Source organism: Bos indicus, chromosome 11 (assembly GCF_029378745.1).
Source record: "Bos indicus isolate NIAB-ARS_2022 breed Sahiwal x Tharparkar chromosome 11, NIAB-ARS_B.indTharparkar_mat_pri_1.0, whole genome shotgun sequence".
Lineage (NCBI taxonomy): Eukaryota > Metazoa > Chordata > Mammalia > Artiodactyla > Bovidae > Bos > Bos indicus.
In genome coordinates this window covers 68,269,026-68,296,812 of record NC_091770.1, presented here as the reverse complement: position 1 = coordinate 68,296,812, position 27,787 = coordinate 68,269,026, and the positions used below count along the sequence as shown (strand labels likewise).

Here is a 27,787-nt window from a genome sequence, read left to right as displayed (position 1 = left end):
TACGAATTCAGGTTATACTGTTTTCTGGATACTCTGGCAATTGATACAGGTAAGATTGGTCTGAGTTTTGTGGGGAATGGTGAAAGAGAAAGAACTCATCCAGTTGCTCAAGTCAAACATCTGTGCATGTTGAAATCAGGTTAACTAGGGAATTCCTTGGCAGTCCAGTGGTTAGGGCTCTGTGCTTCCACTGCCATTGATCCCTTGGTGTGATCAAAAAAAGATTAGGTTAACCTAGCTTGTTGTATAAAACAAGACTGAATCTTGAGAAATATTTCAGTTATTACATTAGGCCTTAAAACTAGAGAGATGCAAAATGCAAAGTTTCCTACACTTTTATTTTATTTGAGGGTTTAAATGGATGTTTTCTTTGAGGGTACAGTTTGATAGCTTCTACAGTGGATAGCTTCTTTTCATTTTACTTTTCTGTACTACATATTGTAAGTGATTTTAACTGTGTGTGTGTGTTTGTACATGTATACTCGGGCTGATGAGCTTATTGTCCTTTCTAGAACCTGTGAAAAATGGAACCAAACTCTCTAAGGACCAAAGTTCCAGCTTTCTTATCTGATTTGGGGAAGGCCACATTGAGGGGGATCAGAAAGTGTCCCCGATGTGGCACATACAATGGAACCCGGGGACTGAGCTGTAAGAACAAGACATGTGGGACCATTTTCCGGTACGGTGCCCGGAAGCAGCCTAGTGTTGAAGCTGTCAAAATCATCACAGGCTCCGATCTGCAAGTCTACTCAGTGCGGCAAAGAGACCGGGGCCCCGATTACCGATGCTTTGTGGAGCTAGGTGTTTCAGAGACGACCATCCAGACGGTGGACGGGACCATCATCACTCAGCTGAGCTCTGGCCGGTGTTATGTTCCCTCATGCCTGAAAGCTGCCACCCAGGGCGTTGTGGAGAACCAGTGCCAGCACATCAAGCTGGCAGTGAACTGCCAGGCAGAGGCCACCCCTCTGACTCTAAAGAGCTCGGTCCTGAATGCCATGCAGGCCTCCCCAGAAACCAAGCAAACCATCTGGCAGTTGGCCACGGAACCCACAGGTCCCCTTGTACAGAGGATTACTAAAAACATTCTGGTGGTGAAATGCAAAGCAAGCCAGAAGCATAGTTTGGGGTATTTACATACATCCTTTGTGCAGAAAATTGGTGCCAAAAGCTTGCCTGAACGCCGTTTCTTCTGCTCCTGCCAGACTCTAAAGTCACACAAGTCGAATGCTTCCAAGGATGAGGCGGTCCAGAGATGCATTCATTTCTTTGCTTGCATCTGTGCCTTTGCCAGTGACGAGACATTGGCTCAGGAATTCTCAGACTTCCTAAACTTTGATTCCAGCGGTAGGTGGTGTGGTTGACACATTTACTCTTGTTTTTCTAAAACGGCGATGAAAGAGTCCCACTGATGGCATTTGGAGATTGTCCTAGCAACCTTCAGAAGCAGTTGCTAGATAAATCCAAAGAAAAGCATTCCTTCTTTTAATTCCAGTCAGCACACTTGCATGAAGGTTGGTTGGTTGGTTGAAATTAACAATAATGAAACTTGGGCATTTTCACTGAGTCAATGAATCAAGCAAAGTTAGCTTTGCTTTGATTTTTTTACTTTTCTACAGGTGCCCTATGTTAGTAAAAACAAAGAAAAAACAAAAAGTACCTTCTATTTTGTCTCACTTGCTTGTTTCTTATCTTTGAAGATGGGGAAAACTAGTACCTTACTCAAAAAATCTTTTAAAGTTTCTACATCAAGACTTAACGTTGTTTTTAACATTTTTATCTTGTGCTTTTATTTTCATTTCTGAACGATCTTTAGCTTGCAGCAACTCCCAAATTTTTTGTTTTACATTTCTCTGTAGAGCCTTTTATCATATTAATGGCCCATGAACAAGAACGTATGTTTGGGGAGTTCTTTAAACGAACTGATTTAAGCAGGCAGTCATGCTGTAATTTGTTTTGGGGATTTGGATTTTTTAGAAATTAATTTTTCTCTAGGTTGGGACCCATAGTTATTCATGGATAGTATTAATAATTCAGAAATTTGTTTTATTTTAGGTCTAAAGGAGGTTATTGTGCCCCAGTTAGGTTGCCATTCAGAATCACCAGTATCAGCTTGTGAGTCTACCGCCTCTAAGCCAAAGAAGAGGAAAAAGGAGGAAGTATCTGGTGAGAAGCTGTTTCGTTTGTTGGTGGTGTGACCTTTAGATATTGTTTTACTGTGTTTTATATGTTTCACTGAATCTCAGCAAATACAAGAGGTAATGTTGTTGTTGTCTAAAAAAAGTTTTACCCTTATTGATAATTCTTTGTCAAGCTAAGAGTTGGTTCTGTTGGCCAAGTATAAGATCCACTCAAACTCTGCTTGTATTATTGATATGTTTGTTCATCCCTGAATCATTTCAGACTAGTTTTACACCTTAATCTGCCTTAGGATAGACTTACAAAGTTTTCATTGATAGATGTCTGTTTAAAAATTTGTGATAGTGTTTAATTATATTTTCCATGATAATTTAGAAATATACTTTGTTTTCTGCATTTTCAGTAGGCGGCATTATATGTGTATTTTTTTTCTTTTTTAATTCAAATATATCAGTGTCAGTTAAGGACTCATATAAATCAATGTGAAAATGCTAAAGTGGCATAGTTGATAAGTGTTAAAAGACCTAGACTCTGAATGAAAGGAAAATATTACCTGGTCTGCACATGTGGACCAAACTCCAGACTCACTAGTGAAGAGAGAAATGCAAATGTTTTATAAAAACAAAATTAAAACAAGATACTTTTGGATACCAAGTTGGCAAAGTTTTTTTTTTTTACGTGATGAGACCACAGGCAAATTGGTCTCTTCAGCATGGCTAATGTAGGGTAAGTTGCTTTAGTCATTTGTAAAAGTAGTTTGCAGTATTTGTTAAGAACCTTGAAAAATGTTCCTGTCCACAGAGGGAGTATTACTGGAGGCGGGTCAAGTGGTTGTGTGTGGTTTAGGTGCTGGGACGCTGGAGAAAGATGGAGAGACAGCGACTTGGTTATTTCTGTGTTTTTGAGAGAGAATTCTGGCAGCAATATAGAGCAGAGATTGTGGTTAAATGTTTACTTATGAGTCTTTCCCCAGAAAACTTGAAATTAAAAAAAAAAATGTATACCCTGTAATTCAGTAATTCTACTTTTAAATAATCTTTTTTAAAGGAAATAATCCTTGATATAGGAAAAACATTTTGTCCAGAGATGCTCATTGGGTATTTGTTTATGGTAATGAAAAATTAGAAGCAACTAAGGGGCCAAACCACTGGGCATAGTTAAACAAACCACTTGAGAGAATGCCAGGCAGCCATTAAAATTGACTGTAAGGAGTTTGTAGAAGTGTTAGATCACTCAGGTAGCCAGATAAAGTACAGAATACTCAATTCAATTTGAATTTCATACAAACAGTGAATAATTTTTTGGGTGTAAGTATTTCCATGTAATTTTTGGGACACATTTATAATAAAAAATTATTTGAAATTAAAAAATTTGTTTTTGCTAAATCTGGTAATCCTGGTATAATTTTTGTTGTTGTTGTTCGACTCTTTGCGACCCCATGGACTGCAGCTTGCCAGGCCTCCTTGTCCATCACCTTCTCTTGGAGTTTCCCCAAGTTCATGTCCATTGAATTGGTGATGCCATCCAGCCTTCTCATCATCTGTCACCCTCTTCTGCTTCTGCCTTCAATCTTTCTCAGCATTAGGGTCTTTTCCAATGAGTCCACTGTTCATGTCAGGTGGCCAAAGTATTAGAGCTTCAGCTTCAGCATCTGTCCTTCCAATGAGTATTCAGGGTTGATTTCCTTTAGGATGGACTGATTTGATCTCCTTGTTGTCCAAGGGACTCTCAAGAGTCTTCTCCAGCACCACAGTTTTGAAAGCATCAATTCTTTGGCACTCAGCCTTCTTTCTGGTCCAACTCTCACATCTGTACATAACTACTGGAAAGACTATAGCCATGACTATGTGGACATTTGTCAGCAAAGTGATGTCTTTGCTTTTAACACACTGTCTAGGTTTGTCATAGCTTTCCTTCCCAGAAGCAGTCATCTTCTGATTTCATGGCTACAGTCACCATCCACAGTAATTTTGGAGCCCAAGAAGAGGAAATCTGTCACTGCTTCCTCTGTTTCCCCTTCAGTTTGCCATGAAGTGATGGGACCAGATTCCCTGATCTTCATTTTTCCAGTACTGAGTTTTAAGCCGGCTTTTTCACTTTCCTCTTTCACCCTCATCAAGAGGCTCTTTAGTTCCTCTTCACTTTCTACCATTAGGTTGGTATCATCTGTATATCTGAGGTTGTTGATATTTCTCCTAGCAACTCATCCAGCCCTGCATTTTCATGATGTGCTCTGCATATAAGTTCAATAAACACAGTGACACTATACAGCCTTGTTGTACTCCTTTCTCAATTTTGAACCATTCGGTTGTTCCATGTAAGGTTCTAACTGTTGCTCTTGACTCACATACAGGTTTTTCAGGAGGCAGGTAAGGTGGTCTGGTATACCCATCTCTTTAAGGGCTTTCTACAGTTTGTTATGATCTATACAGTCAAAGGCTTTAGTGTAGTCAATGAAGCAGAAGAAGATGTTTTTCTAGAATTCCTTTACTTTCTCTATGATCCAGCGAATGTTGGCAATTTGATCTCTGGTTCCTCTGCTTTGTCCAAACCCAGCTTGTACATCTGGAAGTTCTCGATTCAAGTACTGCTGAAGCCTAGCTTGAAGGATTTTGAGCATAACCTTACTAGCATGGGAAGTAAGTGCAATTGTCTGGTAGCTTGAACATTCTTTAGTACTGCCCTTATTTGGTACTGGGATGAAAATTGGCCTTTTCCAGTCCTGTGGCCACCGCTAAGTTTTCCAAATTTGCTGACATATTGAGTGCAGCACTTTAATAGCATCATGTTTCAGGATTTTAAATAGCTGTGCTAAAATTCCATGACCTCCACTAGTTTTATTGGCAGCAGTGCTTCCTAAGGCCCACTTGACTGCACACTCTGGGATGTCTGGCTCTAGGTGAGTGACCACACCATCGTGGTTATCTGGGTCAATAAAATCTTTTTTATACAGTTGTTCTGTGTATTCTTGCCATCTTTTCTTGATCTCTTCTGCTTCTATTAGGTCCATACCGTTTTTGTCCTTTGTTATGCCCATCTTTACAGGAAATGTTCCTTTGATATCTCTAATTTTCTTGAAGAGATCTCAAGTCTTTTCCCATTCTGTTGTTTTCCTCTATTTCTTTGCATTGTTCATTGAAGGCCTTCTTGTTTCTCTGTGTGCTTCCCTGATAGCTCAGCTGGTAAAGAATAGTGTGCAATGCAGGAGACCCTGGTTCGATTCCTGGGTCAGGAAGATCTGCTGGAGAAGGGAAAGGCTACTCACTCCAATATTTTTGGGCTTCCCTTGTAGCTCAGTTGCTAAAGAATCTGCCTGCAATGCAGGAGACCTGGGTTTGCTCCCTGAGTTGGGAAGATCCCCTGAAGAAGGGAAAGGCTACCCACTCCAGTATTCTGGCCTGGAGAATCCCATGGACTGTATAGTCCATGGGGTCACAAAGAGTCAGACTCGACTGCGTAACTTTCACTTTCACTTCTTGTTTCTCCTTGCTGTTCTCTGGAACTCTGCATTCAGTTGGGTATACCTTTCCCTCTCTCCCTTGCTTGTCGCTTCTCTTCTTTCCTCAGCTATTTGTAAGGCCTCCTCAGACAACCACTTTGCCTTTTTGCATTTCTTTTTCTTGCAGATGGTTTTGGTCCATGCCTCCTATACAATATTACAAACTTCCATCCATAGTTCTTCAGGCACTCTGTTTACCAGAACTAATCTCTTGAATCTATTCATCACCTCCACTGTATAATTACAGGAAATTTGATTTAGGTTGTACCTGCATGGCCTAGTGGTTTTCTCTGCTCTCTCTAGTTTAAGCCTGAATTTTGCTATAAGGAGCTGATGATTTGAGCCACATTCAGCTCCAGGTCTTGTTTTTGCTGACTGTATAGAGCTTCTCCATCTTCAGCTGCAAATAATGTGATCAATCTGATTTCAGTATTGACCATCTGGTGATGTCCATGTGTAAAGTTATCTGTGTGTTGTAAGAAAAGGGTGTTTGCTGTGACCAATGCATTCTCTTGGCAGAATTCTGTTAGCCTTTGCCTTGCTTCATTTTGTACTCCCAAGGCCAAACTTGCCTGTTACTGCAGGTATCTCTTGACCTCCTATTTTTGCATACCAATCCCCTATGATGAATAGGACATCTTTTTTTTTTGGTGTTAGTTCTAGAAGGTCTTATAAGTCTTCATAGAACTGGTCAACTTTAGCTTCTTCACTGTCAGTGGTTGTGGTATAGAATTGGATTACTGTGATATTAAATGGTTTGCTTTGGAAATGAACCAAGATACTTCCGTAGTTTGTGAGACTGCACCCAAGTACTGCATTTCAGACAGTTTTGTTGATTATGGGGGCTACTGCATTTCTTCTATGGGATTCTTGCCCACAGTAGTAGATATAATGGTCATCTGAGACCATTCAGGTATGACCTAAATCAAATCCCTTATGATTATACAGTGGAAGTGAGAAATAGATTTAAGGGCCTAGATCTGATAGATAGACTGCCTGTTGAACTATGGAATGAGGTTCATGACATTGTACAGGAGACAGGGATCAAGACCATCCCCGTGGAAAAGAAATGCGAAAAAGCAAAATGGCTGTCTGGGGAGGCCTTACAAATAGCTGTGAAAAGAAGAGAAGCAAAAAGCAAAGGAGAAAAGGAAAGATATAAACATCTGAATGCAGAGTTCCAAAGAATCGAGAAGAGATAAGAAAGCCTTCTTCAGCCATCAATGCAAAGAAATAGAGGAAAACAACAGAATGGGAAAGACTAGACATCTCTTCAAGAAAATTAGAGATACCAAAGGAACATTTCATGCAAAGATGGGCTCGATAAAGGCCAGAAATGGTATGGACCTAACAGAAGCACAAGGTATTAAGAAGAGATGGCAAGAATACATAGAAGAACTGTACAAAAAAGATCTTCAGACCCAGATAATCACAATGGTGTGATCACTGACCTAGAACCAGACACCCTGGAATGTGAAGTCAAGTGGGCCTTAGAAAGCATCACTACGAACAAAGCTAGTGGAGGTGATAGAATTCCAGTTGAGCTATTCCAAATCCTGAAAGATAATGCTGTGAAAGTGCTGCACTCAATATGCCAGCAAATTTGGAAAACTCAGCAGTGGCCACAGGACTGGAAAAGGTCAGTTTTCATCCCAATCCCAAAGAAAGGCAATGCCAAAGAATGCTCAAACTACCGCACAATTGCACTCATCTCACACGCTAGTAAAGTAATGCTCAAAATTCTCCAAGCCAGGCTTCAGCAATATGTGAACCGTGAACTTCCTGATGTTCAAGCTGGTTTTAGAAAAGGCAGAGGAACCAGAGATCAAATTGCCAACATCCACTGGATCATCGAAAAAGCAGGAGAGTTCCACAAAAACATCTATTTCTGCTTTATTGACTATGCCAAAGCCTATGACTGTATGGATCACAATAAACTGTGGAAAATTCTGAAAGAGATGGGAATACCAGACCACCTGATCTGCCTCTTGAGAAATTTGTATGCAGGTCAGGAAGCAACAGTTAGAACTGGACATGGAACAAAAGACTGGTTCCAAATAGGAAAAGGAGTACGTCAAGGCTGTATATTGTCACCCTGCTTATTTAACTTCTATGCAGAGTACATCATGAGAAATGCTGGACTGGAAGAAGCATAAGCTGGAATCAAGATTGCCAGGAGAAGTATCAATCACCTCAGATATGCAGATGACACCACCCTTATGGCAGAAAGTGAAGACGAACTAAAAAGCCTCTGGATGAAAGTGGAAGTGGAGAGTGAAAAAGTTGGCTTAAAGCTCAACATAAACAAAGATCATGGCATCTGGTCCCATCACTTCATGAGAAATAGATGGGGAAACAGTGGAAACAGTGTCAGACTTTACTTTTTGGGGCTCCAAAATCACTGCAGATGGTGACTGCAGCCATGAAATTAAAAGACGTTTACTCCTTGGAAGGACAGTTATGACCAACCTAGATAGCATATTCAAAAGCAGAGACATTACTTTGCCAACAAAGGTCCATCTAGTCAATGCTATGGTTTTTCCAGTGGTCATGTATGGATGTGAGAGTTGGACTGTGAAGAAGGCTGAGCACCGAAGAATTAATGCTTTTGAACTGTGGTGTTGTAGAAGACTCTTGGGAGTCCCTTGGCCTGCAAGGAGATCCAACCAGTCCATTCTGAAGGAGATCAGCCCTGGGATTTCTTTGGAAGGAATGATGCTAAAGCTGAAACTCCGGTACTTTGGCCACCTCATGCGAAGAGTTGACTCATTGGAAAAGACTCTGATGCTGGGAGGGATTGGGGGCAGGAGGAGAAGGGGACGACAGAGGATGAGATGGCTGGATGGCATCACTGACTCGATGGACGTGAGTCTGAGTGAACTCCGGGAGTTGGTGATGGACAGGGAGGCCTGGCGTGCTGCAATTCATGGGGTCGCAAAGAGTCGGACACGATTCAGCAACTGATCTGATCTGATCTGATCCATTTTAATTCACTGATTCCTAAAATGTCGATGTTCAACATTGTTGCCATCTTCTCCTTGACCACATCCAATTTACCTTGATTCATGGACCTAAAATTTCAGGTTCCTATGCAATACTGTTCTTTACAGCATCAGACTTACTTCCATCACCAGTCACATCCACAACGAGCATCATTTCTGCTTCGGCCCAGCTGCTTCGTTCTTTCTGGAGCTATTAGTGATGCCCTCCACTTTTCCCCATTAGCCCAGGGGACACTTTCTGAGCTCAGGGGGGGCGGGGAGCAAGGAGGGTGGAGCTCATCTTTCGTTGTCTTATCTTTTTGCCTTTTTGTGCAGTTCATGGGGTCCTCACAGCAAGAATACTTGGAATGGTTTGCTATTCCCTCCTCCAGTGGAACACATTTTGTCCGAACTCTCCACTATGACCCATTGGTCTTCAGTGGCCCTGCATGGCATGCTCATAGCTTCATTGAGTTACGCAAGCCCCTTCGCCACGGCAAGGCAGTGATCCATGAAGGCGGATGTAATCACAGGTCCTTAAAATCACAAAACCAGCAAAATAAACTATTTATAAAAAAGAAAATGAACACTGCTTCACCAGAAAATTGATAGTGATTGTCTGAGACGTAGAACAAAGGGTGAATTTATTTTCTTCCTTTCACTTCTAGTCCCCCCACCAACTTCCTGTAAAGAGTGTAAGACACTTTAAATGTTATATATAAAGGCTAATGCTAATTCCTTTTAGAAACTGAAGCTAAGCTAATGTAGAAATTAACAGGCATTTTATATGTTTTAGACTTCAGAAATTAACGTTGAATTGATTTATACTCTGCAGACGTCTTGTTAAACACTATGATGATTGTGGTTTAGGTGCACAGACGAACAGTTCCCTGCTACCTCCAGATACAGTGAGCAGTAATCTAAGGAAAAGTGGCCTGAAGAAGCCTGTGGTTGCTTCTTCGTTAAAAAGGCAGGGTAAGTGTCCCTTCCTCAGAATAGGGTAAAGAGGTGGAAAATTATCCTAAATAAGCCCAGGGGAATATAATCACGTGAAATGTTGCATGTTGTCCCCCTAGATAAACAATAGCAAGCACCAAGGCCAAGATCTGTGCAATCCCTCCCACTGCCTCAAAACAAGCTCACAAACAAATTGTCTTTTAAATAACAAATGCAACAAAAATTACTGACATGATTTAGCATCATGGATTTTATAGAATATTTTATTTTTGTTGCTCATTACCCACATGTAGTTGGTATAGGTGGTTCAAAACTGAAGAAGAAACATATTTTACAGTTATACAATGATAAATATTTGTTAAGAAATACAAAATTAGTGAAATTTGAAAACACTGAAAGGCAGTAACAGGAATATCATTCTGAATTTTTGAGACAGAATGACTTTATTTGAACATAACTTATATATATATATATATATATATATATATATATATATCACTTTTCTGTGCAGAAGAGTTAAGCCTGTATGTTTGGGGATCAGCATCTTCTTAACTCTCATATACTTTGGCGGGATGATTAAAAATTAGACGTCATCTCTACGCTCACACTCTGGTTTTGAAGACAAGACCAATAAATATATAAATAGCAGATGGTGCGTGTGTGTGTGCATGCTAAATCGCTTCAGTCATGTCAGCAAATAGCACAAGACCAAATCTCAATTTTAATTAAGAACTTACACATTCTAAGAACAAATGTTTGTAGAAGGTCAGGAAGTAAACAAATTAGAAGTATCACTTTGATACAAAGAAAAAAGAAAATAGTTTTTCATCCAGCTTATCATTAGATGCTTTTACCTATGATAATTTTAATTTTAAATGAATAGTAGTTTTGGCATCTTTACGTCTTTATAAAAAGGGGATATATACTTCAGACATGTGAAGACATTTCAGGAGAAGAAATAGAACGGTAGGTCAGTATATAGACACACTCATCGGGAATCTGGTCAATTAATGACTCTATACCAACCATTCTTCAGTTTGCAGTTTGATGTTGAAAGGCTGCAAACTTTCTGTGGTTAATAATCTTAAACCTATTAGTCTCTCAGAGCTTCCTATTTCTTTTTTTTTTTCTTTCTCTAGATGGATTTTTTTTTTTAGATGGATTTTTAAAAAGAAAATCCCTGCAGTATTCCAGTTCACTTAATTTACCTACTGTCATTGAATTTCGGCTTGTTGCTCTTTTGTATAGTATAAACTCCTTAGCTTTTTCAGAGTTCAGTTAACTGTTAAATTCTGTAAGAAAAGATAAAAATTAATGACGTTTTTTTTTTCGTTTTCCTAGCCTGTGGTCAGCTGTTAGATGAGGCACAAGTGACCTTATCCTTCCAAGACTGGCTGGCCAGTGTCACAGAACGCATCCATCAAACCATGCACTATCAGTTTGATGGTAAGTGTTGGTCATCTAACTGCACTGTTGCTGAAAGTCAGAGAAATTAAAGTGATTGTGTATAGCTCTACTCTGTTTTGAAAAAAAAAGTAATTGGGCTTCAGTGTAGAGGTCACTGGACCACAAGACGGTAGAAATCTAAATGAAATAAAGGAATAATCACATAATTAAAATGCAGGACCAACAAAATTGAATTTGGTGATGGAAAAGAAAAACCACAGCAAATAATAATAAAAATAGACAGACTTGGTCTTAGGGTGTGTATTTGATGAGGATGATAACAAGCCTCAGAAGGTCACTCTAAACCCTCAAACTTAAAGCATGAGAGGAAAAAAGTATGGAAAAAAATCTAAATATGTGAGACTAAGATGAAAGTGAAAGTGAAGTCGCTCAGTCGTGTCTGACACTTTGTGACCCCGTGGACTGTAGCCTACCAGGCTCCTCTGTCCATGGGATTTTCCAGGCAATAGTACTGGAGTGGATTGCCATTTCCTTCTGCAGCGGATCTTCCCTACCCAGGGATCGAACCCAGGTCTCCTGCATTGTAGACAGACGCTTTACCGTCTGAGCCACCAGGGAAGTCCGTGAGACTAAGATAATTATATAAAATTACATGGATATGCTAAGGGCTTCCCTGGTGGCTCAGATGGTAAAGAATCCACCTGCAATGCAGGTTCGATTCCTGGGTTCGATCCCTGGATCGGGAAGATCCTCTGGAGGAGGGCATGGCAACCCACTCCAGTATTATTCTTGCCTGGTCAGAGAAGCCTGGTGGGCTACAGTCCATGGGGTCGAAAAGAGTCAGACATGGCTGAGCGACTAAGCACAGCACATAGCACAGGTTTGCTAAGGAAGATTGGAGAACACAAGCTGCATTCGGGTTGATCATGATAGCCTCATAGAACCTCAGCAATTTCAGAAGTGGACCATCTACCAGGCCTTGCCCATTGCCTGAAAAGCATCCTTGATGGATGGTTTTCAGGTTTTGTGCAGTGGTGAGCAGTTCACTCCTTTCTGAGGCAGCTCCTAACATTGTTAGACAGTGAGAGCTGTGAGGAAGGTCTTCCTCATACTAAGGGGAAATGTTTGCTAATAATACTTCCTGTTGGTTTTAGTCTTCGCTCCAGCCACATGGAGTAATTTTCTGTTCCCATTTTCGAGTAACAGGCCCTGCTACCACACACACCCATTGGCCTGCATGACAGGTCTTCTCTTTTCCAAGTGATACATCTCAGGTCTTCAAACACTCCTCATGGCATTATTTATAAACCTCACAACATTTTGATGTTCTTTGCTGAATATGTTGAACTTTATGAATATCATTTTAAATACAAAGCACCCCAAAGGGAATAGTAGCCCAACAGCAGACACTCAGTAGGAGGAGATGAGTTAAAGGATTGGAACAGTTGTGGCTTCATGGTGAAGAAAGGAACAAGAATGGAGGTGTTGAAATACATGCTTAGTTTTATATACCTTGGTTCAGAATAAATAAAATTTATCCAGAAATAAAATTTTAGAAGTTACTTTTAGAAAAACAAAATAAACTAGGGAAGTTTAGGGATTTCCCTGGTGGTCTAGTGGCTAAGACGACACAATCCCAGTGCAGGGGGCCTGGGTTTGATCCCTGGTCAGGGAACTAGCTCCCACATGCTGCAACTAAAGATTTTGCATGCTGCAAAGGTAGAAGATCATTAAAAAAAAAAAACAAAACTGGGGAAGATTAAAAAGAGAGTCTGTTTTTCTTTTCTTTTAAAATTTCATTTATTTATATATTTTTTGAAATAATATAATAAATATCTACTAACCCACCTCCCAAAACATAAAATAGAACATTGAAAATAATGTAAGCTGTAAACTATGGCCCTTTTTCATCCCATTCCTTATACCACCCTCTCTCACCATCTCTGTTACCACCACCTTTGTCAAAGTCACCATCAGCTCCCTCCAGCACTGTGATTCTGTGTCTTTTACAAGGGTTTTTCAAGATTAATTTATAAACCTAAACCCTAGCATCCCATCAGCTGAGTTCTGGTGAGTTAGCACTTTTAGAGTCGTAATGATCTTTACATGTAGCCTGTAATCTAATTTCAAGATGAAACTTTAAAATTCCTTTCTTCAGTGACTTCTCTAAATTGCCTATACGGGAATTCCCTGGTGGTCCAGTGGTTAGGACTTCACATTTTCACTGCTGAGGGCGAAGATTCAATCCCTGGTTGGGGAAGTAAGATCCTGCAAGTCATGCCACATGGCTAAAAATAAAATCAACTGCATATATATTAATATTCAAAAGTGTGTTAGTCACTCAGTTGTGTCCGACTTTTTGTGATCCTGTGGACTATAGCCCACCAGGCTCCTCTGTCCATGGAATTCTCCAGGTAAGAATACTGAAGTGACAGCCATTCCCTCCTCCAGGGTATCTTCCCAACCCAGGGATTGAACCCAGGTCTCCAGAGTTGCAGGCAGATTCTTTACAATCTGAGCCACCAGGGAAGCCCCTATATTAATATTATAGTGGCTCAAAAGCAATGACAGTTTTGTTATTGACATTCTACATTCAATTAAGCAGGTAAAATCAATTGAAAGGATGTAAAATCTTAATATGAAATTCCAGAAAACCTTTTATTTTTCTTGATTTGATCTTTATTGCAAAAAAGGTATCTGAACTGTCTTTAAGAACTGCTCTTTAAGTTGCATCCAGGGAGATGGAAGTTACCTATTAATCCACTTGGTTCTGGATGTTTTTGCTGTGTTGGAGCTTGACCCTTGGGCAGAGTTAGTAAGAAAAACTCTGAGTTTTTTCAGCCTCTCTCCTGAACACTATTTTTTGTTGACGTTTTGTTGACCTAGTGTTTTGAAAGTTTTTAAAAAGAAGTTTGTTAAGTATTTTCAAACAGTTTTCCTATCTTCAGATCAGAGAGAAGACTGATGCTTATTGGATAGTGTACTAACTTTGCAGTCTCTGGCACTCACAGTTCTGGCCATCTGAGAGCATGAACACAAGCAGCAAGTGCCTGGGAGAGTGAGCAGGAGTGAATCAAGTTTACCTTCTCAACTCAGCCTCAATGTCCTCATCTCATTTCATGTCCTCTTTAAAGGGAGAAGTCTGTGCTGTGGTGGCGTTTACAAAATTGAGGACTAGAAAAGTTATTTTTGGTAGATGACAAGAATCGGTTATAATTGCAAGGGATCAGGAGTAGGGCGAGTGCAGTGCTAGACTCATAAAGGTCCATCAAAGCTCGTTTTTGCCTCTGTATAAAGAAATCTCGGTGGTATTTTTAGTTATTACTGCTCATCAGTTCCATTTCCTCTACTTTTCCCTCCACACCAGAAAGCCCACTTATGTTTCTTTAAATGAATTCCTCTTATTTCCTGTAGGCAAACCAGAGCCACTGGTTTTCCACATTCCTCAGTCCTTTTTTGATGCCCTGCAACAGAGAATATCCATCGGCAGCGCGAAGAAACGGCTTCCCAACTCTACCACAGGTACGAGATGTTTCTTTAGGAATAGCTGTAGATGTCTGGACCTTACAGAATTATGTTTGGGAAAAACTGTGCAGGATTTTCAGGATTAGGTCTTCTAGTTACATGCTCAGAGCATGAAGCCTTAGCCCATCAGCTCTTAGAATAATGATCACACTTCGAAGGCCTCATGCTTATTCTAGTAAGAGTTGACGGAAAGATTCAGAAAGCACAACTTGATGAAAGAACCACCAATGAAGGGCAGTGAAGGTGCCCACCAAGAAGTTGGGTATTTTCTAGATATGAGCCAGTTTCAACAAAAGCATTGCAAGCTCCAGTTGTTATTTGGGTTGGCTTCTTAGAAGCATATTACAGTATGTGTCAAACACTAAAACTTTTTTTTCACGATTCCTGATTTTTGATAGAGGGAGATTTTCTTTTTGGAGTGATTCTCAGGCTTGGTACATTTGACCATTACAGTATTCTGGTACTTATTTCTTGATTTTATATAATATCTTTCTACTAGAGATCTCAAGATACTTATTAGGTAGTATAGTAAAATGAGGGAGGAAAAAGGAGGAAGAAAAAATTGCTCAGGGGCTAATAGCCCAAGAGTGTCTATAGCTGGAAATCAGAGCTATTTCGTCAGTAAATTGTTATTTGATGATATAATAGGAATTCTGGAGAATTCCATGGACAGAGCAGCCGGGCAGGCTACAGTCCACGGGATCACAGAATTGCACACAACTGAGCAACTAACACTTTCACTTTCACTTTAAATGGTACATACTGTGAATCACTCTGTTTAGGGCCATAAAAATCTCCCATCTTTACACCTTATCTCTCTAACGTTTGAGACAATGTTGATTCTTCCCGTTTACACTTGAGGTCTAATGTATTAATTTTAACCCATCCCTTAGATGTTTTTAGGCCCTTCAGTAGAACTGCTTTATAATCGCGAAGCTGGGTAATAGATTGGCAACTGCAGGAGCAAGGTTTAAACTCTGTGTAATTATTTTAAGGACTCTGATTTGACCTCTGATGTATCTAAAGTTGTAAGAAGCTGTTTTATAATAGAGTCTTGTGTCTGTAGTTTTATGAAACAAAGAAAGAAGTTTCTAAGATGCCCAAAATTAGTATCTCAAGGAAGCATCAGAGACTTCATATAGCAAAAATCCATATCATTTGGTTCTCCACATTTTGCCAAAACCCTGTTCATAGATTTGCTTCTAGAATTCCTTTTTTAGGGATTTCGCTGGTGGTCCAGTGATTAGGACTCAGTGCTTTCAGTGCCAGGGCCTGAGTTTGATCCCTGGTCAGGTAACTAAGAGCCTGCAAGCCATGCAGCACAGCCAAAAAAGAAAAAATAGGATTTATTTTTAATTTTATTTATTTACTTTTGGCTGTGCTGGATCTTCCTTGCTGCTTGTGGGCTTTTCCCTAGTTGTAGAGAGCGGGGTGTACTCTCTAGTTACATTGTACAGGCTTCTCATAGCAGTGGCTTCCCTTGTTACTGACCATGGGCTCTAGAGTACTCGGGCTCCAGTAGTTGCAGCTCCCAGGCTCTAGACCATAGGCTCAGTAGTTGTGGCACACGGGCTTAGTTGCTCCAGAGCATGTGGGATCTTCTGGGACCAGGGATTGAACCCAGGTCTTCTGCATTGGCAGGCAGATTCTTTACCACTGAGCTACCAGGAAAGCCCAGGATTTCTTTTTTAGAGGGCAAAATTCTATAAGGCACGAATATCACTTCACTGAACTCTCTAGAAACTAAAATGACAAATTCAGTGAAAGAGCACAGGTAATGCTATTATTTTTCAGTACTTAATTTTGTCCCCTGTTTTTACTTTAAAGCTTTTATTCGCAAAGATGCCTTGCCACTGGGAACCTTTTCCAAGTATACCTGGCATATCACGAATATCCTGCAGGTTAAACAAATCTTAGATACCCCGGAGGTAAGAGCTGATTTCTACAACACTGGGAGGGCAGAGTGGGGAAGAGAGAGAAGCAAGTGCAGGAAGCACCAGCTCGTTGAGTTACGGACACTACAGAGAATTCCTTTTGTTCATCCTAAGAGATTATTCAGGAACATTTGTGGCTTTATGGTTCCAACTCTGATTTTAATAGGTATTCACTGGAACCTGAGGTTGTATTCTTTTTTCAATTGGAGCATCCTCTTTTCTTTTCCTTTGGGATGAGAAAACAAGGATGCTTTTTCTTGTAAATTAAATAATGCTCCCTTACTATCTGTGGTGAGCCCTAGATTAACTGGCAGGCACCTGGGAAGTATATGTATAATTTGAGATGATATGCTACTTGTGAAGTCAGTAGGTCCAGCACAATTTGGTGTCCCTCTCCAAACTGCAGTTGAGTTCTCATTAGAGAAATGATTCTTAGTTTGTGTTCCTTTTTACAGGGATAGTATTAGACATTTTTAAACATTTTTTTCAAGCAGATCCTAAAAACTTGAGGATTTTCCCTTCCTATGATAATGAAATATTGTGGAAAACTCAACATCCTGTGATTTCATACATTAAGATTAGCTTGATTGCAAGGCGTTGTTATGTTCAGAAAAATAATAAATTGGTGTTTGTAGAACTTACATGTGAACACTAGGGAAGACTTATGTTAGCCCTAGCCTGACATAAAGACAATGGAGGAACTTCTTTAAATGCAGGATGTCACAGAAAGAAACACATGGTGCGCAGGGAGGCACCGAAACAACCCAGAGTAAAGTCAAGTTGCCGAGCTTCTGTCTGTTGCACATCACTTACCTATATCACCCTATTCCAGCTCACAGCCATGACTTGGTGTGGACTGTGTTTTGCAGATGATAAACAGGCTGTGGGAAGCTCAGCCTGCTGTTTAGTGGCAAAGATAAAACTCAGTTCAGGCGTTGTCTGACTCAGTGCCAAGGATGGTGGAAACACAAGACATGCGCTGTAGGTGTTGTCGATAGAGTTTTTAGGAGAAGACTGCTGCCAGCAGAGCAGTGAGGAAGGAATAAAGTGACTTTAGAGCAGATCTCTGCCAGCAGCAGTTATGTAGCCATGAAGGTATTAGGGGTTCAGTTCACTAGGGTTTGGCAGGAATTCAAATTAAAGTTGTAGAAAAAAGGGAAAGCCATGAACAATATATAGGAGAAAAGGCAGAATTGTTGAAAAAATTTACTTGAAAATACAAGGGAAAGTCTTGAGTGCACTTGAAAGAATGAATAAAACCTACTGTCATCCATTGTTTGTCTACTTGTAAAGGTTTTCCTTTCTCACCTTTCTGGGTATTGTCTCCATTTCCAGATGCCTTTGGAAATCACCCGGAGTTTTATCCAGAACCGAGATGGGACCTATGAGCTGTTTAAATGTCCTAAAGTAGAAGTAGAGAGCATAGCAGAAACCTACGGTCGTATAGAAAAGCAACCAGTGCTGCGACCCTTGGAACTAAAAACTTTTCTCAAAGTTGGTAAGTAAATTGGTGGTTTCAATAGCAGACCTTCCTCTGAAGGTCACCTGTGTGTATTATGCTGTCCTGGACTTTGGGTCTTGCCCTTAAGTGAAGAAGACACATTCATACATTTTGTAAAGGCAGTCATGGGATAAGGTGTTTTGTTTCATTTGAGCCACTGCTTTTAAAATAAAAGTAGAGAAGTAATACCTGTTCATTATATAGAAATCATAGATTTCACTATAGAGCATAAAGAAAAGTAAAAACCACCGATAATCCCGCCCGCCATGCTTGCCAAGTGGCCCTAGTGGTAAAGAACCCGCCTGCCAATGCAGGAGACGTAAGAGAGAAGACGCGAAGATCTCCTGGAGGAGGAAATGGCAACCCACTCCAGTATTCTTGTCTGGAAAATCCTGTGGACAGAGGAGCCTGGAAGGCTGCAGGAAAAGCCCACCAGGGTCCTCTGTCCATGGGGTCATAAAGAGTTGGACATGACTGAAGTGACTTAGCACACAGCACAATCCTACCCACCATAGATGACATCACCATTAAGATTTTGGTGTACACTCTTTTTTTTTTCTGTACATAGAAAGAGTTTCTGAAACATGGTATCATATCTAAATAGCTTTTTCCACTTAAAAATATATCATGAACAACTTTCCATGTCTGTCTTCAACATTATTTTAGACTTTTTTATTATTATAAAACATATATAATATAAAACTGAACATTTTAACCATTTTTAAGCATAAAATTTTTCTGCCACAAAGTGCTTTGGCATTGTTATGCAACCATCCCTACCATTCGTCTCCAAAAGTTTTTCATCTTCCTCAACTGAAACTGTCCCCACTAAATACTAATCTGCATTCCTGCCTCCCCCAACCCTAGTTACTATTCCACTTTCTGTCTGTATGAATTTGACTACTTAAATTAGAATCATGCAATTTTTGTCCTTTTGTTACTGGTTTAGTTCATGTACCATAATGTCTTCAATGTTCGTCCACATTGTAGCATATGTCAAATTTTCTTTCTAAGGCTGAGAAATGTTTCATTATATGTATAGACTACACTTTGTGTATCCATTCATCTGTCTGGATACTTGGATTGCTTGATCTTTTGGCTATTGTGAATATGACATTTTTAAACAGCTGCATAAAATTCATTCATTAAGTTATCTCACTCTGATCAACCCTGAGTTTAAGTTATATCAGACTTTTTGCTATTATAAACAATGCTTCCTTTTATAATTAACTTCCTTTTAGAAGAAGCTTTTATGGCCTTAATTATTTCCTAACTTATTTAGGATATTTTGGGGGATAAATTCTTAAAAGTTAAATTGGAGGACTTCCCTGGTAACACAGTGGAAAAGAACCCGCCTGCCAATCGAACCTGACACAGGTTCGATTCCTGGTCTGGGAAGATTCCACATGCCTCAGAGCAACTAAGACTGGACTGGGTGCCACGACCACTGAGCCTGAGCTCTGCAACAAGAGAAGCCACAACAACGAGAAGCCCGAGCGCCACAGCTAGAGAGGGGCCCCCAGGCACCACAACTAGAGAAAGCCCTTGCACAGCAACGAAGATCCAGTGCAATCAGAAATAAATAAAAGTATTTAAAAAGAGAAAAGTGAAATTGGAGAGTCCAAGTTTATTTACATTTTTAGGACTTTTGATTTTTTTTGTCACACTGCTCTCCAGAAAGATGGTACTAATTCTACACTTTACTCCTGCTAAAGTGTATGAAAGAGTTTCTCTTTTTTAATCTTTGTTGATCTGATAGGCAAAAAATATCCTATCATTCTTTTAATGTACATTACCCTCAAATATTAATGAGTAAGTTTTTCAGTTAGTCATTTGTATTTGATGAATTGCTTTTGCTTTGTCTATTTTTAACTGCGGGATTTTAGTAATAATGACACCTGCAACAAAATGCACTTAATGAGCTCTGTGCTGGGTGTTATTTTAAGTGCTTTATATAGATTAATTCACTTAATGCTCATCGGCCTACTCAGGGCCGATCACATCTGTAAATGTGATCCCCATTTACAGATGAATAAACCGAGGGGAAGACAGGTACAGTAACCTGCCCAGAGTTAGACAGCTAGTGAAGTGGTAGAGCTGATCTTCAACCCCAGGCAGTCAGAGCCTTCAGTCCTAGCCATCCAGTCAGTACTCACTCACCTGTCTTTCCACTAACTAGGCTATAAGCACTTTCAGGGCAGTGAACTATGTCATGGAGAAATTTAGAATTTGTAATTATTTTGTCAAACTCCTGTGAAATATATTTTTAACTACTCTTGTGAGTAAGATGTTTGTCATGTGTCTAACTGGTTACTGCCAGTGTATGGGAAGCTTTTGATTTTGGTATGCATGCATGCTAAGTCACTTCAGTCGTGTTTGACTCTTTGCAACCCCACAGACTGTGTAACCTGCCAGGCTCCTCTGTCCATGGGATTCTCCAGGCAAGAATACTGGAGTGGGTTGCCATGCCCTTCTCCAGATTTTGGTATAATTACTATCAAATTGCTGTCCTTAATGACTTCCTATTAGTGATGATAGTTGTTTCCCTGTTGGTTTTTGGGAAATTAATTATATCACTTGAAAAATGATGACAAATTTGTTTCTTATCAAATGTTTATACCATTGTCTTTTTCTTGTTAAATTACCTACAACTTCAAGAGCAACAATGAATAATAGTAAAGCTAGCAGCTGTGATTTTCATTTTATTATAGTACTATAAATTATTGTTTTTACTATAGTAAAATTCCCCCAGCATAGCATTTTCCAACTGTCTTGAAGAAGAGATAGTGATAAATATTCTCTGAAAAAAGTGTTCCGTGATCTGATAAGTTTGAAAAATGCTATATACTGTATTTCTTTGATTTGAAGACCCTTGAATGTAAGATGTTCAGTCAACTTTGTAATAACTTTTTTGGTTGGAAAAGAAATTTTGCCATATGAAAACTTCCCTAGTTGTAAGATACACTCAGATCTCAGAAAATGTTACAATTGGAGTAGGGAGGCAGTAGTGAGTTGTGTCTTACAATATAATGTATCTCTCCTAGTAACTCATCCTATAAATTTGCATATTAAAAAGATCCTGAAATAAAGATTTGTATTGAACTTTATATAACTTAAATTTTCCCCAATTTATTTGACCAGTGAACTCTTTTCAGGGGAATGCCATTAGTATTTCATATAGAATACATTTCTGGGAAAAGCTGCTCTAAGTTTCACTAGTAAATAATGAACTATTGTTTATTAATTTCAGATAAATTTTTTTTATTTTAATAGCATATCATATTCTTAGTTTATTAAGTTATTTTTATTTGGAGCTATATTTTATTTTTAATATAGTTTTTAAAAAATATTTTTATTTATTCATTTATATTTTGGCCTTGCCACACAGCTTGCAGGAGTTCATCAACCAGGAATTGAACCTGGGCCATAGCAGTGAAAGTGCTAAATACTAACCACTAGACCACCAGGCAGCTCCCTGGAGTTGAATTTTTTTAAATACCTTTTACCATCTTTTGAGAAACCTCTAAAGATAAATTCTACTGACCCAAGTGCAATGAAATTTAAGTACAGTTGATGTCCAATATGAATTTTAGGAATCAATTTCTAATATTGAAATAATCTTACATTTCTGGAATAAATCCTATGTGGTCTTTTTTCTTTTAATATATATGTAGATTCTATTTGCTAATACTTTATTTAGGATTTTTTATTATCTATTCATAAGTATTCAGTTCAGTTCAGTCCATTCTCTCAGCCGTGTCTGACTCTGCGACCCCATGAACCACAGTACGCCAGGCCTCCCTGTCCATCACCAACTCCCGGAGTCCACCCAAACCCATGTCCATTGAGTCAGTGATGCCATCCAACCATCTCATCTTCTGTCGTCCCCTTCTCCTCCTGCCCTCAATCTTTCCCAGCATCAGGGTCTTTTCCAATGAGTCAGCTCTTCTCATCAGGTGGCCAAAGTACTGGAGTTTCAAACAGCTTCAGCATCAGTCCTTCCAATAAACACCTAGGACTGATCTCCTTTAGGATGGACTGGTTGGATCTCCTTGTAGTCCAAGGGACTCTAAAGAGTCTTCTCCAACACCGCAGTTCAAAAGCATCAATTCTTCAGCGCTCAGCTTTCTTCACAGTCCAACTCTCACATCCATACATGACTACTGGAAAAACCATAGCCTTGACTAGATGGACCTTTGTTGGCAAAGTAGTATCTCTGCTTTTGAATATGCTATCTAGGTTGGTCATAACTTTCCTTCCAAGAAGTAAGCATCTTTTAATTTCATGGCTGCAGTCACCATCTGCAGTGATTTTGAGCCCAGAAAAATAAAGTCTGACACTGTTTCCCCATCTATTTCCCATGAAGTGATGGGACCAGATACCACAATCTTAGTTTTCTTAATGTTGAGCTTTAAGCCAACTTTTTCACTTTCCTCTTTCACTTTCATAAAGAGGGTTATTAATTGCCTACAATTTCTTTTTTGGAGGCTATCTTTTTTGGGTCTTGGTAGTAGTTATATAGAAAATGATTTGTGTGTTTTGAACTATTTTCCACTTTTGTCTGTTAAACTTTCTGAACTCTTTAAAAACTTTTTCTAACATTTTCTTGGAACTTTTTAATTTTTATACCTTTTGGAGTTATCAGTTAACTTTTAAAATTCATGTTTGATAATAGGAACATTTAAGGTTCTTCTTATTAATATCTAAATAGTCTATAATCGTAGTTTAGTTTCTGTGTTCCCAATACTTTGTATTTAAAATTTCTATTTGGTTGAGGCTTTTGATTTCTATATTCTTAAGTATCCATTCCTACTTTTATTATTTTGAGTTCAGAAGATGTGCCTTTTCAGTTTTTTTAAGGAATTTAAAAATATTTTCTCACTAACCTAATGTATGATATGAATTTGTGCTAGCAAACGTATTATTTATCCAATATAAAATTTTGTATAGCTTTAAGATTTATAAAACTTAGATAGCAGAGTTGTAATACAATTTACTACTACAGTTTTGTTTCTCTACATGCCTTCTGATATTGCAAAAGCCTTTAAGTATTGTAATGCAATGTTTTTTGGTACATTAGAGTTATTGACCGGAGAAGGCAATGGCACCCCACTCCAGTACTCTTGCCTGGAAAATCCCATGGATAGAGGAGCCTGGTAGGCTGCAGTCCATGGGGTCGCTGAGGGTCGGACATGACTGAGTGACTTCACTTTCACTTTTCACTTTCACACACTGGAGAAGGAAATGGTAACCCACTCCAGTGTTCTTGCCTGGAGAATCCCAGGGACGGGGGAGCCTGGTGGGCTGCCGTCTACGGGGTCGCACAGAGTCGGACACAACTAAAGTGACTTAGCAGCAGCAGCAGCAGAGTTATTGATAGATGTCAATGTAAATATATTATCTTAGTCCCTTTGGACTGCTCTAACAGAATACTGTAAACTAGGTGACTTAACAGAGATTTATTTCTCACAGTTCTGCAGGGTGGGAAGTCCAAGGTTCCTACAGATTCGATGTCTGATGAGGGCCTGCATCCTGGTTCAAAGATAGCCATCAGCAGGCTTCTCTCTGTGTCCTCACATTTTGGAAAGAGCATAGATGTCTCTGGGGTCTTAAATAAGGGCATTCAATGTCACTCATCAGGGCTCTTCCCTCATGACCTAATCACCTCCCAAAGGCCCCGCCTCCAAGTACTGTTACATTGGGAATTAGGTTTTCAATTTATAAATTTTGGGAGGATACAATAATATTAGGGAGAAATTTTAGAGAATATAGATTCAGCCTATAGCAACAGTTCATCAATTTAAAAATAACATTTGCCTTTAATTTGTCTGTATTCAGTATTACAACAGTGACACCAGCTTTCTTTTGTTTTACATTTTTCTGATGATTGCCATCCTTTTAACTTTTTTGTGACACTTTGTTCTTGTTGAAACTCTTATCAGTATTTTATTTATTTTTTTCTCTGATTTTAATATATCCCCTTTACCATAATTAATATAGTTGGCCTTCTGTCTTCTTGTTTTTTATTATTATTACTGAATATTTTTGGCTGCGCTGGGTCTTCTTTGCGGTGCAGGCTTTCTCTACTTGCAGCAAGCAGGGGCTACTCCCAGTTGCCCTGTGCAGACTTCTCTCTGCCGTGGCTTCTCTTGTTGTGGAACATGAGCAGTAGGGCGCACAGGCTTCCGTAGTTGCGGCTCCCTGGCTCAGAGCACAGGCCCAGTAGTTACGGCTCATGGGCTTTGTTGGTCCTCAGCACGGGGGATCTTCCCAGATCAGGGACTGAACCCGTGTTCCCAGCACTGACAGACAGAATCTTTACCACTGAGCCACCAGGAAAACCCCCTGTCTTTTTGTTTTTTCTGTTTTTTGCTAAATGGACTATGTCTTCTATGTTTATTGTCTCCATGTTTTAGAGGTGATACCATATGCTTATTTTTAATTCTGCTAGTACTTTATATTTATTCAAGAGCATTCTTTAATCTGAGTTTTTCACATTTAAATCTTTAATATTCTGGACTTTATCTTGATGTAAGTTATGAAGTAAGATTCTGTCATCTTTTAGTTTCTTCCAGATAATTATGTAGTTGATGCACCCCGTTTGTTGTAAGAAACACTTACTTGTATTTCTTACACTAATTGAAAATACCACTTTGGCCTTATCTTAAATTCCTCTTCTTTTTGTATCCATTTTGGATCTTTCTGTTTTGTTCTTTTCCTCTGTCTAGATATATGCCATTACAACTCTCTTGTGGTTATTATGGATTTGTAATATATTTTAGAACCATTTGGATTTTAATTCTGTTTCTTTCTGGTTTCCTTGAAACTTGACCTTTTCTTGCTAGTCTCCCTTTTCATCTCATCCAGCTGTCTTTCCCTCTTAGCCTGGCCTCTCCTTATGATTCTTTTGGCCCTATTTTCATCCAGGCTGGGTGTTATTTTATTTGAGAATGCCAGACAGTTCCCTGAAATTTTATTTTGGATAGATAGAGCAGTAATCACTTTTCGCTTGCCTTGATTATTCTTGTTGCCCACCCCCCACCTTTTTTCCTTCTCATATAGTTTTTTTTTTTTTTTTTTTAACTTCTTTTTCTTTTTAAAATTTGTGAAAATTTATTTTGGAATTGTACTAATCAATTCTTTTTTCTTTTCTTTTTTATCTTCAGGCAACACTTCCCCAGATCAAAAGGAGCCAACACCTTTCATCATTGAGTGGATCCCAGATATTCTTCCCCAATCCAAGATTGGTGAGCTTCGAATCAAGTTTGAGTATGGGCACCACCGCAACGGGCATGTGGCAGAGTACCAAGACCAGCGGCCCCCCTTGGACCAGCCCTTGGAACTGGCCCCGCTGACCACCATCACTTTTCCTTGAAGCAAAACAAGAGTCTTTTGCTGCTAAATTTGCACATCCCCACCCTTTGACAACTTTAAATACTAGTTAGACACTTAGATGGCTCTGTTCCTTAGTGAACTACTTTTAGCTAAGATGCAGTTTCTCAGTGCATTCAAGTGAATTCTTTTGAAGAAAAACTCTTCTTGTAAATAGCCCTTTTGGTGCTGCTCTGTATAGTCTACATTTAACTTGGATGATATTCCTAGGTAGAGTTTTTAAAGAAACAAAACCAGCTCACTTATCTTCCTGAAGGACTCACCTTTAGAGTTTGTTTCAACCTCTTCCTAATTCTCTAAGAAGTCAGCAGCACTCCACCTTATACTAACATGTTGGAAAATTAATAATACCTTGGTTAGGGCAAAATGTTGAAGATCATCCTGACAGAGTTCCAATCATATCCTTTTATTTTCTTCTCAAATAAAGCACAGTGTCACTAGTTTTTATAAATTATATCTTGTATTGGCCTAATTATAAAAGTATAAACCTTTTGGGAGATTTAGGTGATAGTGAACTAGGAAAAAGAGATTCAGGTGTCAAGGCAATATTGATTGACGTTTCAAACTAATGCTTGTAATTGCTTGTTCACTTCATTTTTATTTCCTTCATTACTCTCCAAAAAGCTTAACAGGTGGTAAGATTCAGTTTCTATTTTTTAATTCACTGATCACAGAATGGAGATACTGAAAGTCACAGAATAGAAGCCTGCCTTTAAGGAGAAAAGAAGAGAATGGAACATTTCCTATTTGCCTGTTACATCCCAGGCATTTTCATTTATAATCTCACTTAATCATTTTTCTCATTTAGTCCTCATCATTATTTGAATTTAGCCACCACTCCTTTTATAAAGTTACACAGTCTCTCTGAGATTAAGTATCTTACTGGAAATAGCATTAAAAATGTTTCATTTTATTCCAAAGTGCATGTTCTTTCCACTTTATCATATTGCTTTATAATTATAAATTCTTCATAATTCATTATCTTTGGAAGACAAGAGAAGTGTGTAGGTAGGCATTTTTGATTGCACATAACAAAAAGCCAACTCTAACCAGCTCAGGCAAAAACAGGAATGAATGACTGGTTCATGAACACTAAAATAGGGCTAGACAACTATCCTTGGGTGGAGCGGGGGTGTGGTTAGGCCTCAGAACCCCTGCAGCCAGGGTCCATCTGACCCATCTCTACCTCTCCTGAGGCTTCATTACTATCAACACAGTGCAGCTCCTTCTGGTAGGATATCTGGCTCCTAACACATCCTGGACAGCAAAGAGATCAAATCATTCAATCCTAAAGGAAATCAATCCTGAATATTCATTGGAAGTACTGATGCTGAAGCTGGAGCTGCAATACTTTGGCCACCTGATGTGAAGAGCCAGCTCATTGGAAAAGACTTTGATGCTGGGAAAGACTGAAGGCAAAAGGAGAAAGGGGTGGCAGAGGATTAGATGCTAAGATAGCATCACCAAGTCAATGGACATGAATTTCAGCAAACTCCAGGAGATGGTGAGACAGGGGAGCCTGGTGTGCTGCAGCCCATGGGGTCACAAAGGGTCGGAAAAGACTTAGTGACTGAACAACAATAAATGCACCTGGAACTATGGCTATCACTTCCGCTCTAGAGCAGGACTGACTGCTCTGCTCAGCTCGAAAGTACAAAGTCCAAAGTCCCCAAAGAAAGGTGTGATGGACCTAATTGAGGTGGGAGACGGGTCTATGAGCATTTTCGGTAAAAGAAGGACATGTGCCCCTACATGAAGGAGATGGGTAGGCAAATTAAGGGTTGTTTGTCCTCTACAATTGAGGGGCTGGCTTGTGTGGAGAGTTCTCAAGTGCTTTAGACAATGGGGAAGATCCTTGAGAACCCAGAGGTCCAGGGAGAATTAGACTTTGTGCTGGGCTTTAAAGGAGAGGAAAAGGGGAATTCCCTGATGGTCCATGCTTCCATTGCAGGGGACACGGGTTTGAATTCTGGTCGGGGAACTAAGACCCCACAAACCCTGCCACGTGGACAAAATAAAGATAGGAAGGGCTTGGATAAGTATAGAGAAGAGGAGACATTAAAGCTAGGTGAGGCGGAGTACCTGCCTGAAAAGTAAAAATACCCAAAGAAACATAGTGGCTGGCCTATCCTAAGTCCTTCACTTCAGTCTTTGAGGACATCAGTCACAGTTTTTTGATCAAGCTAAACCTGTGAGTGACAGGCAAATCCTGGCTCAGTCTAGCAGTACTTGACTCTAACCTTGGGAGCCATTAGAACCACATGGGCCATAAAATACATAGCTGGGGCAAATAATTTACTCAAAGAGGCTGCCTCTCCAGTGCTGGGGTGTTCACCCAGGACCCCCCCTGGCCCATCAACACAGTCCATCAAAATCTGGCATGGGTTCGGAGTTACATTGACACCATCTACCAGGTTGAGCACAGTCCTAAGAGTACCAGTAGGGTTGCTGC

The 27,787-nt window shown here is 39.6% G+C and overlaps 1 protein-coding gene across 1 annotated transcript; it reads left to right on the top strand.

Annotated features, from left to right (window-relative positions):
• The first annotated feature begins 524 nt into the window (after positions 1-524).
• On the top strand, positions 525-26,936 carry C11H2orf42 (chromosome 11 C2orf42 homolog). The gene is made up of 8 exons (XM_019970463.2): positions 525-1,347; positions 2,056-2,166; positions 9,490-9,594; positions 10,918-11,022; positions 14,398-14,505; positions 16,336-16,436; positions 17,778-17,940; positions 25,110-26,936. Exons 1-8 carry the CDS (start codon positions 525-527, stop codon positions 25,316-25,318), a joined length of 1,725 nt encoding a protein of 574 aa, XP_019826022.2. The 3' UTR covers positions 25,319-26,936.
• Positions 26,937-27,787: the final 851 nt, after the last annotated feature.

Bases quoted from the DNA above. Each gene is read 5' to 3' on its own strand.
- C11H2orf42 (XM_019970463.2), top strand. From the start codon at position 525: ATGGAACCAAACTCTCTAAGGACCAAAGTTCCAGCTTTCTTATCTGAT. The intron at 2,167-9,489 runs GTGAGAAGCTGT...ATTGTGGTTTAG, and splicing joins GAAAAAGGAGGAAGTATCTG to GTGCACAGACGAACAGTTCC. The intron at 9,595-10,917 runs GTAAGTGTCCCT...TCGTTTTCCTAG, and splicing joins TTCTTCGTTAAAAAGGCAGG to CCTGTGGTCAGCTGTTAGAT.